The following is an 11,413-nucleotide window of genomic DNA, read 5'->3' as shown; positions in this document are numbered from 1 at the left end:
AGAAACATGACCGTTGTTTTTGTCCCTGGGAGATCAAAGACGTATATATCTTGTCAGGGCTCGTGCTATGCCGTAGAAAGTAAACGTGTACACCTCCTCTAGCAGTATACATTTACTATCCACTGAAAATAATACCATTGTCAAGTGAGTAGCAAGATAATTGTCTACAGTCAAGAATGCTTTGAAGAATTGCTTTGGCTGCATGAGTGCTGCTGGCACTGGGGAGCTGTGGTTCCTGGAGGGGAAACATGGATTCTGTTGAATGGTTAGACTGTGTTTCATGGTTATCCTATAAATTGAGAACTTCATTTTTGACTCTCTCCATTTTGCAGCTTCACTCCATGATGGTTTATCAAAACTATATTTATTCATAAATCATGCTGTTATGTGGTTCAGTGTGAAGCTTAAAAATGAATCAATCAAATAAAGAAATATAAGGTATAAGTTATATTATAGTATAGTTATAGTACCAGTGTAGTATTCTACACTGGTCAGTAGGTGTCAGTCATGCTTCTGTAAAGCTGGGTGAGACACACAGGCAGACCTGACCGCCTGAACAACAGCCTTGTCTTGCAGGTTTGAATGATCTCACAACAGGCACAATAGTCCCGTCACTTCTTCTCCTTGTCCACCCCCCCGACCCCCACCCCCGTAACTCCCTGAAAGCAACACACACAAGTCTTGTTTATGTCTTAAAGGGCTGATTGTCTCTAATGTCTACTACATAGGTATTACACAGTAGTGTAAGGGGGTTATTTCATGTTCGAATGGTTCTAATAATGTCAAAAAAAACATAAAACATATTCAGAAAGCCGTAAACAGGTTTTCTGTGATGTAACAGTCAATATTCCATTTATAAATGGTAATTCAATTACAGTACAATATGCTCAATGTTGGCCACACTTGTCCAAAACAACATCAGCAAAGTCAAGTGTCCTCTGCACGTAGCCACACGCACATTCAACACTGAAAAGCACTATCATTGAGATAGAAACCTTGCTAGTGCTTTGGACTTGGTGTTTTATTAGTGCCGGTCCTGTGCACAGCGGGAATGACGTTAGTTTTGTCACCCCTGGTCTCAACAAAGAGGTCACCATCTTCACATCCCCTGCATAAATCAAAGCCACGGCCGCCCCCGTTGCAGGAAGGAAGCGAGGCAAGCAGAGACAAATGGCCTCTACTCGCCTCAGCCAGAGCAGCCCTGGAACAAATAATGAATAAATAAAGTTGAATGAGGGGAACTGACATGCAAACTGACTCTACGAGTGCGAGTGGGTTGAGGCACCGCAGTCACCTGTCCACAAATCCATCACCGGTGCCATGCATCATCTGAGACGGCTCTCCTAAAAATACACCCATCGCATGAGGCTAAAAGGTGACTTCTCGGGCTCTGGCCTTTGTGGTAAAGATGACGCAGAGGTGGAAATAGCAAACTGATGGAGAGCGAGGCTAATGGCGGTAGCAGCGTGAGGTCAGATTGGATTTTGCCTGACACATGAGGGGGGCGCTGATTTGCTGGGGACGTTTTGAATACTCCCCTGCTTCCGGGAACATTTTGATCAATCTCTCATCCAGCAACAACCTCACTGAGGAGTTCAAACAGAGGTCAAAAGGGATTTGGCCCGTTTGCACACCAATCTAAGCACAAAACCCACCAGTGGAAAAAGGTTTTGGGTGGTGGGGCATTTATGATCTTAAAATGAAAGCAAATCAATACGGTGGCCTGAGATTGTTCGTTTAAAGAGGTAATGACAAGCCACATATGCGGTGTATCGATTATGCATCACCCTGTTAAATATATGTTTAAATTGGCACCCAATCATAACACTGCATGGGGTTGGCTTTCTTTGCAGGTTCATTTTCAGGTTTTTCCTAGTGTGCTCAGGTGATGGTGCAACTACGCCCTCTTGCGGGATTAAGCAGCTACGACTCAAAGTCATGTTTTATTCCAGTAAAAAAAAGATCATTCCTCATATGTACTGTACAAAATTATTGCTCATGTTGTTGACTTATTACAGCAGGGGTGTCCAAAGTGCCATTTTCGGCTTCCAGCTTGTTTTTTTTATTAAAAAAACAAAGAATCATGAATTCATTGTTCATGTGATACAGTATATAATGAAATAGTACACTCAAATGCTTCGTCACCTACTATGCAAAGCTAATGTGAGATAGCTCGGCATGTATTGATCAACATTGGATCCGCAGCCTTCTATTTTTCTGGAAAGCATTTGGACACCCCTGTATGACAGTGGCCCTTCTCATCGGAATTAAATGTTCCAAATAAATAACAAGAAAACAACCGTGCCCATCTATTTACACTTGTAGGTGAGCTGCTTGCGATGGTAGTGGATCCACGCCGGCGCCACCGCCAAACCCGACAGGTAGCCCAACATGGCGCCCAGGCTGCAGGAAACTGGCCAAACCTGTACAAAACAATTTGTTAAAAACAGTTTTCATAATCTGCTACCATAATTTTTGGTCTGCAATGGACTGACCTGCCAAGGCTTGTCCCAGTCGAGAGGAATCGGGAAGGCTCCCACCCAGGCCCCCACCACCGTAAAGGCCACGGTGATCTGGAGACAGGTGTCCCACACGGACATGGCTCTGGAAGCAACAAGACCGGGTTTTGAACCAGCAATTCAATAGAAGGGAGGCTTTTGAGACTCACCCGTGGCGACTAAACACTCGAATCCAAGCCTGGACGTTTGGGCCAAGGACGCACAGACACCTCAGGGTAGTGAGAGAGGACAGGAGCACGGCCAGGGAGAAGGTCTCCAAGGCGGATCTGAGAAATAAGACAAACTGCGTCAATGCAGCAAACGGAAATAAAGAAATACAGTTCAAGTGACGTCATCGGTGCTACAGGTGCTTCCATTCCTGCACAACATTGAAGACACTCACTCCATCAGTGGAGCGCCGTAGAGAACCACCACAGTGTGAAAGAACAAGCAGGACAGGAAGAAGTACAAGCAGGAACGGAACAACCTGGACAGCTGCACAAAGGAAAAAGAAAAACTGATCGATAAAATCATCAATAACCAAGCGTTTAAGCTCCACCTTTCCGTGGATCCTGACCTTGTATCCCAGCGTGTGCTTCTTGGTCGGTGGGGAGATGCCGATCAGCCAGAAGATGACGACACTGACCAAGGTGACAGCTCCGGACACCAAGTAGAGCCACAGAAGGTGGGTTCCGTACACCGAGAAACCCGGAACGACGGCGACGGGCACCACGGTCGCCACAAACACCGAGGCGGCGATGATGGCGTGGGCGCTCGCCATCGCTCGGATCTCATGGTCCCACATGGCAGTGAGTGTCAATGGCAAGGGAACAAAACAAAAGTACAATAAAGTTAAATTAAGCCGCTAAGATAACAAAACAACGAATGAACAGTGTTACAACGTCCATCGAAGGCTCGACTTGACTTCCGTAAAAATGGAGTCCGGCATACTTCCGTTTGAATTTCACAATTACACGCCCACACAAGTCCGACGTTGAAAGAAAGCAAAGCAAATACAGATGCCAATATGTATCAGACTAAATTACTCGTTACAACGAACACAACAAAATACAACATGTTTGAACGATGATTTAAAAAGTCAAACTAAAACCGAAAGCGGGTGCTTTTATTGCGTACGGTTGAGCGACTTGGTTGTCAGCCAATCAAATCCCGTCACCTTGACACGATTCGATGAGTATACGTCATCAAGAACCGGAAGTTTACAAACCATAGCACTCAAGCTAGCGTCAAGAATAGGCCTTCGCCAGTTGTGATATAAATTCCCACAATTTGAAGCGAATACCACGGAAAACAAGAGGGAAACATGGTCTGTGAGAAGTGTAAGTCTACGACACAGACAGACTGTTGTCTTATTCGTATTCGCGAATGCTGTCTGCTATCTTAAACGACGAACTAAGTTCACCTCATCGGCTCAGTACATTACATTGTGTGTTTATCGCAGCGCATCTGTTTCTCTTGTGTTTCGTGACAGGTGAGAAGAAGCTCGGTAGAGTCATCACCCCTGACACTTGGAAGGACGGGGCACGGAACACGATTGGTAATCAGTGACTGAATTGCACGTCGTTTTTGTCGTATATTTAAAGGCGCGTTCACACTTGACACTTTCGTCCGTTTGGTCTGGTAGAACTGCTCGTTTGGTCAAGTGTGAACACAGTCCCGGACCAAAAGGACCGGCCCAAAGCTGCCGCATTGCTAATACGCAGGCTGTGGGATCACTGCAGGGACACAAGATGGCTCAGGCCTGCATAGCATGCTAGTAGGCTAACCAGTTAGCCTCCAATTCATTCATTCTAAACTTAAAGGTTTTAAAATAGCATGGGCAAGAAAGACAAAATGAGAAGCCAAAAACTTGCCACTTCCACACGGTATAGGAGGAGAACAATGAACTGTTCTGCTGAGAGTAATGCATTGTGGGTAGAAGTTAAAATAGCTGTTTATTCTAAGCTGGTATTGGTACTTGTCTTGTTTATTTACCAGCCGCCTTTTAAGTGTTAAGATGCGGTGTGATGATTTTAGTGTCATTGCGAGTCAGTGTATTATATTGCGTGATGATCTCCTGCGATTTCCAATGGGTTGACGATCTCATGGTTGGCTCCTGTCAAATATAGGGCTGCCTGGTCCTCACAGACTTGTGCACGCCACAATACGGCATTTTATCACGTGAACATGTGCGACTTATAGTCCACTGTAGCTTATGTATGTGCAAATCAGTTTTTCTGCCCAAATTGAGACCAATAAAGCGAGGAAACAATTTTTTCCGTGACTATAGAGTGAGGGTGCGATATTTGGCAATGTAGCAAGGGGCGACTGTAATGCAATGTTACCGTGAAGTCACTGACTCCACTCTTTTTTTCTTTATTTCAGAGAGTGGCGGTCGCAAGCGGAATGAAAACAAGTTGCTAACTTCCAAGAAAGCCAGGTGAGTCTCACATTAATACGAGGGGTATCAAAATCTATTTAGCTGGAGGCCGCCGGAGGGAGGGTCCGCGTGAGGCGGGGCCGCGTCACGTACTCGCTGCGATCCAAGCGTTTCAAACCAGAGGACTAACTTGTCAACAAACACCACCACATTTTAATACTTATGTACTTGGCACATCCTGTTATTCCTTGCAGTCAGAACTGGGCTTCCGTGTGTTGCCAAAAATCATTGCCGGCATTGAGCGGCGCCATTAATGCCATGCTGTTGTGGGTTTACTATTCCTCGCATCACAAAATGTGGAGATGCGACGTCTAAGTCGTACAAACTGTTTACTCTCCACTGAACAGCATTTTGCTGCTTTGCTGCTATGGGTTTTTTTGTTTTTGCTCAAATATTTCTTCTGTTGTGATTCATTATTCACAGTTATTTATTTATAGATTTTATTTGTAGACTTGCATTTTATTTATTCATGTGGAAAGATTTTTTTAATTCAAATACATTTGTTCCACTTTTGTCATGTTATATGGTTTCAAATATGTTAGACCGTTTTCGCCACTGGAAAAAAAAGTTCAGTCATAATTATGAGACAAAAAGTCATAACTTTGAGATTAACAAGTCAAAATTATGAGACAAAAAGTGAAAATCTATTTAAAAAATGAAAATTAATAATTATGTGTCACATGCACAGCTTGTATCTCATAATTTCAACTTTCTTATCTCATAATTGACCTTTTATTATTATTTTGACTTTTTGTATCATAGTTATGACTTTTTATCTCATAATTTTGACTTTTTATCTCATAATTTGACTTATGTTATTATTTTGACTTTTTGTCTGATTTTTGCTCTTTTTGTCATCACTTTTACTCATATCTCATAATTTCTACTTTGTCCTCCACAAACGTAGTTGTTGAGAGGACAACTACATTTTGGACTCATTTTGACTTTCTCATCTCATGATTTTGACTCTCTTGTCTCAAAAGTTGAACTCTTTTAGCTCATCATTTTGACTTTTTGTCTGCTCATTTTGACATACCATTGGGATAACGAGCTTCCATATTTTGACTGGACATTATTCCCTTTTTAATGAGGATTTTGCTAAGTGACACATTTGAAATACCTTGAAACCGTCAAACTGTAATATTTTTGCACTGTAATAATTTCTCATACCGGTCAGAATGTCAGCATCTATTGTGGTACTTTGAGTTGACAAGGTCGTTGCGGTCATTCCGCAGCATTAAGGTCTGATTCACCACCAAAGAAGGAACGCTACTAAACCAACACATAGAAAGGGCGGTGGAGGACAATATGCAACAACTGCATTAATGTCGGCAACAGAAACCAGAAATACATTATTGTGTGAAGAAGAGGCAGATGTAGCTGTTTTGGTGAGGTCGCACTCCGGGTCTCTGAAGTCAAGTCGGAGGACACAAAAGATGGCATATTTGTCTGTCTGAATCCACATGGGAGTCACACACACTGAAATCTTGATTTGATCGGAAACAGCGCTACGGTTGCAAATGTCAGTCTGTCCTCCATCAAACACATTCCCTCTTGTTCCATCTCGGATGAGTTAAGAGCCGCAATCCGTCTCGCTTTCAGGTTTGACCCGTACGGCAAGGCAGGCTTTGCCACGTGCAGGATCTGCAAGAGCTCCGTCCATCAGTCTGGATCCCACTATTGCCAAGGCTGCGCCTACAAGAAAGGTTGGCCCTGTGAACTCGTGTTGCCCGACTCGCTAGTATTCCTATTTTGTTGTATTTTTTATCGGAATAGAGGCTTTTCCTTTCATGTGTGTTCTTTGTGTCGCCTCTGGAAGCGTCGCTTTGGTCGTAATGAATTACACGCCTTTTCCCACTTGTGGAAATGACATTTAAAACCACCACCATTTTCCCCTCTTTCCACCTTTTAAAGCCTAAATGCTACCTTTTGTCAGTACACGGGAATCATGCTGACCACGGATGCTCCGCTCAATCAACCACCCATTAGCATCACCTGATCACGTGATCGGCATATGGAAATCAATGCGGTTCAGAGGTCGTGACAAACATGTCTGCTGTTTCGCGTAGGGTTGCCAACACCCGTATTAAGCCCACGAAGACGCAGAATGAAAAGAGAATGAAAAGTGTCTGTAAAACCTCAAAGGCTTTGGTCTGACAGTTTGCCGCAGGCTGCGCCAATCGATGCCGGTGTGCGCGTTTGATCGCTGTATGTTGTCTTTCAGCTTTTCTGGCCTAGCCGCCACTGGCGACAGCTAGCTAGCTAACTAGCGTTAGCTGCAAATGTGACTTTTTAACACCATGACATAAAAAAATGCAGTTAGTTGGGAGCCTGTTTTTGTCCCTTATGACAAATGAGCACTAAATTGAATAATATTGGTGTGGGCTACTCCAAAGGCAAGATAAACTTCTCAAGGCTTCAAAAGGTTGTCCAGAATAGCTGATGAAAAGGCTATAGATTTGATGATGGCCATTATTAACGATAATGGTTATTATCTTTGCTAACTACGAGACTCCGCATAACTACAAAGTCATATTGGCTCCAAGTCCCAACCTTTTTCTTCTTGCAAAGGAAGAGGGGGGAATTGTCAACTGATGCTGTGGTCACGCTAGCTAGCAACACCAATGGCGCGAGTGGGCGTGGGCGTGTCCGTGCCAACATCAATGCTAGCTTGAGTGTATAGTCAACAAAGGCCGAACTGTCTCCAAAGATATCAACTGATGATAATGAAATAATTTATTTGCCTCATTTACTACTCACATGTTAATTTCTCCCCCCCCCCCCCAGGAATCTGCGCAATGTGTGGCAAGAAAGTTCTGGACACCACAAACTACAAGCAGACGTCAGTGTGACGATGACGCTGTGACGTGGGCGTGTCATGTGACACAACAACGTATTATTGAGAGAAAGCAGGGTGGTCTTGTGGTCTTGTGGTTAATAGATCCATGATGGAATGGATCTATTAGGATGACACAGACCACACCTCCTGTTGCTTTACTTCAGCCTTTCCGTTTTCATGCTTTGTCTTTTCATGTGTATATGACCTTTTGGAGTAAAATCAAACATTCATTCTAAAAAAATGGAAGGCTTATTATTATACAGAAACAATAAATTCACTATGGCAACTGTGTTACATCACAACACGCCTAAGGAGACTGCAGGGGAATATCATGACTAGCGTATTTCCTCTAGTAGCGCCCCAGGGCGTTTATTTGTCATGCTAACTTTGCTGTCCATAGCTTGGTCGGCGGGGTAGTTTGCACTCGCTGCACAGCCGTGAGATCGTGCTTTTGTGCAGTGGAACCTTTCTGGGTGTCGGGATTTACTGGTTTCCTGTTTCCGTTTTTGTCTGAAAATGAAAGGTGTATCGCTGGTTCCAAGTCTGACTGATCCCTTCTTTATTAATGGATAGTTTTGTAGTTAACGCATAGAAAACCTATTCATGACCTTCTAAATATGTTTTCTATTGTCTTATTAGAGCCCTCTAGACATGAACTAACACCCTAAAGAGGATAAGGGGCATAGAAAATGGATGGATGGAACATGTGTTATCTGCAATTGGCCGGCGACCACTCCAGGGTGTACTGGGATAGGCTCCAGCATCCCCGCCACCCTAAAGAGGATAAGCGGCATAGAAAATGGATGGGCCAGCGACCAGGCTCCAGCATGCCCTACAGAGGACAAGCGATATAGAAGATGGATGGACGTATTAGACACAGCTAAGAGATTTAGCATGGACATTGTACTTCCTGTGTTGGCTATTGTCTCATCCTTGGAACATTTCTAACACTTATATGAATATTATTTGAAAAGCCGTGATAGAGTGAAGCCGTGAAAGTAGAACCGCGACATGGTGAGGGATGACGGTAAATCACAACGTACACTGTACCCAAAATCCTATCTTATGTGAACATCTAGTAAGGAAATGTCACCACTTTCATTTGTATGCTTTTTATTTCAGTAAACACGGTTCAAAATACGTACAGGCTACTAAAAGCAAAATGTCATTGCAGCCATCTTATTTCCTCATCCTACTCCAATGGACAGACAGAAATAATGTGTATATTACAAATGTCCTATGTTACAAAGATGTGGAGCAAAATAGAGCAGTAATAATAATAATAATAATAAAAGTCATGACGTGATGAAAGCTTTGAGTAGTAGCACTTTGCAAAAGCACCAATGGCGTTCCCGTCCGGGCAGTAAAAGTCTAAAGAAATTGTCGAGTGTTCACAGTGAATTGATGTCAGCCGCAGCGCTGACGTCTTTCAAGCTTTGGTGTCTGTGCTTCTTGTTTTGGGCGTCAAGACCGTCCCGTCCCGGCCGGCTCAGTGTTTGGAAAGGGTGAGGAACTCCTCCCTGGTTTTGGGGTCTTCCAAGTAGACGCCCAGCATGGAGCTGGTCACCGTGCGGCTGTTCATCTTCTGCACGCCGCGCATCACCATGCACATGTGCCTGCAGGCACAAAGAGAAGATTAGACGGGTCATTCAGCCGTTAAAACGACAGTCTGTGTGCTTACGCTGCCTCGATAACCACAGCAACGCCTTTTGGCTGCAGGGCCTCCGATATGCCGATGGCGATCTGCTTGGTGAGGCGCTCTTGAACTGCGGGGAGGACAAAGGAATACTCAGCACACCTGAACGGCACGGACACACGAAGAAAATGTCAGGGGGGAACTCGCCTTGAAGCCTCCGACTGAAGATCTCCACAATCCTGCACAGAGAAGAAAATGTTTCAAGGTTTTTCCTACTGGGAATCTGTGATGATAAGCAGCGGCTTCCCATGGGATTTTCTCATGGGAGCGGATGGAGTGGTCCATGCAGCCGGCTTTAGACTCAATGTGGTGAAATAACAGAAGAACGCAGCGGGCCGATACTAAGGCCACAACTATCCAGCCACTGTGTGTGTGTGTGTGTGTGTGTGTGTCTGTGTGTGTGTGTGTGTGTGTGTTTAATTACCTCGCCAGCTTGCTCAGTCCCACCACTTTTTTATTGGGAATGTATCCGATGTGGACCTGGAAAGAAGAGACAGAGATGTCAAAAAGTGGAATAAAAAGAAGCTAAAAACATCTGCAGGAGGGAGGCACGCACTTTGCCAAAGAAGGGCACCAGGTGATGCTCGCACAGGGAGAACATGTCGATGCCCTTCACGATCACCATCTCGTCGTGGTCCTCGTCGAATATGGCGTCGTTCAGGACATCTGAAGGGAGTCCAACATTGGGTACGTTAGCGCTGTTTCAACATGCGTAACCACATGCGCTTGTCAAACATGTTCTAGGAAAATAGATGCAGAGTGACATCCGTAGCGAGAGCTTATTCTGCCCTGCAGGTCAGGATGAAAGCAGGAGCCTGTTAGATGTTACTGCAGTCATAAATGGCTTGCACACGCTGTTTGCTTTCAGACACGGCCTCCATGCATAATCCGATGAACTACAACGGAAACGTCCAATCTACATGTTCAATGTTGACAGCAAAATCACGTTTTGGAAAGTTGATGTTTCAACTTTGAGGTCACGACTCACCGTCCACGGTCTCATGGTAGCCCTTGGTGAAGAACTGCATGGCCTTAGCGGCCCTCAGGGGCGTGCGCAGCAGGCCCTGGCGGTCCGCGTCCTCCCCCAGCTCCCGCAGGATGCTGGTGTAGGCGGCTTCCAGGGCCGGAAGCCGGCTCTTGTCCTCGGCGTCCTTGCGGGAGGTCTCGTGCTGCCGGTGCACGGCGGACTTCTTGGCGTCGATGATGAGCTCGGAGAAGCCGTTGTTGCAGTGGAACTCCTCCACGACGTCGTTGCAGTGGCCGTTCATGATGGTTGGATGATGGATGGATGATGGATGGATGATGGCTGATGATGGATGATGATGAATGATGATGAATGATGATGAATGATGATGGAGAGCTGCTGGAGGAGAAAAGCGCACGACTGGTCCTCGGGCTGCCGGTTCGCCTTTTCTGCATGTCTCTGGCGGCCACTTTTTAAAAGCCAGCCGATTTGCCAAGGTGCACCCACGCAGGGACACACCCACCCGAGTCACATCCGTCACGCCACCCAAATACGTCCGCATTCCCATCACCGCGACACCCCCGCCCTCACTCGACACTCAGTGTGTCCTGATCGTCCTCCATGATTGATTAGTGTTGATTACGTTGCCCGATTCCTTCCGGGGTGGGATTGGCTGGCCACCAGTCCAGGGTGGACCCCGCCTCTCGCCCCAAGACAGCTGGGATAGGCTCCGGCATGCCTACGACGCTAGTGAGTTACATATCCATGTTTATATACCCCCCCCCCCCAGAACTAACGGAAATATCAAAAACGAGTTTTTTTCCAAGAGTTTTGTGACGTCAATGCAAACCAGACTTCCTTATATGGGCAGCAGATTGCCAGCAAAAGTAAATGTGGACCCATATATCCGGAAGTCTTTGTGGCCAATCACAACAGAGTGGGCGTGCCTGGAGGCGGTAAGAAGAAACCTTCCACA

General features: G+C 45.4%; 3 protein-coding genes across 3 annotated transcripts; 1 reads left to right on the top strand and 2 right to left on the bottom strand.

Annotated features, from left to right (window-relative positions):
* Positions 1-1,930: 1,930 nt before the first annotated feature.
* pigf (phosphatidylinositol glycan anchor biosynthesis, class F) lies at positions 1,931-3,988 on the bottom strand. Its single transcript, XM_058061578.1, has 5 exons — positions 3,076-3,988; positions 2,902-2,993; positions 2,669-2,785; positions 2,496-2,604; positions 1,931-2,423 (listed from the first exon to the last, which is right to left on the bottom strand). The coding sequence occupies exons 1-5, from the start codon at positions 3,301-3,303 to the stop codon at positions 2,310-2,312; spliced, it is 660 nt and encodes a 219-aa protein (XP_057917561.1). The 5' UTR covers positions 3,304-3,988; the 3' UTR covers positions 1,931-2,309.
* cript (cysteine-rich PDZ-binding protein) lies at positions 3,674-8,311 on the top strand. Its single transcript, XM_058061580.1, has 5 exons — positions 3,674-3,838; positions 3,991-4,056; positions 4,884-4,938; positions 6,541-6,644; positions 7,726-8,311. Exons 1-5 carry the CDS (start codon positions 3,823-3,825, stop codon positions 7,788-7,790), a joined length of 306 nt encoding a protein of 101 aa, XP_057917563.1. The 5' UTR covers positions 3,674-3,822; the 3' UTR covers positions 7,791-8,311.
* A 571-nt stretch (positions 8,312-8,882) lies between these two features.
* gch2 (GTP cyclohydrolase 2) lies at positions 8,883-11,209 on the bottom strand. The gene is made up of 6 exons (XM_058061577.1): positions 10,462-11,209; positions 10,030-10,139; positions 9,898-9,953; positions 9,621-9,652; positions 9,459-9,543; positions 8,883-9,393 (listed from the first exon to the last, which is right to left on the bottom strand). The coding sequence occupies exons 1-6, from the start codon at positions 11,003-11,005 to the stop codon at positions 9,267-9,269; spliced, it is 954 nt and encodes a 317-aa protein (XP_057917560.1). The 5' UTR covers positions 11,006-11,209; the 3' UTR covers positions 8,883-9,266.
* Positions 11,210-11,413: the final 204 nt, after the last annotated feature.

The sequence above is a fragment of the Doryrhamphus excisus genome, chromosome 22, assembly GCF_030265055.1.
Source record: "Doryrhamphus excisus isolate RoL2022-K1 chromosome 22, RoL_Dexc_1.0, whole genome shotgun sequence".
Lineage (NCBI taxonomy): Eukaryota > Metazoa > Chordata > Actinopteri > Syngnathiformes > Syngnathidae > Doryrhamphus > Doryrhamphus excisus.
This window is presented reverse-complemented; position numbering and strand designations above follow the sequence as displayed.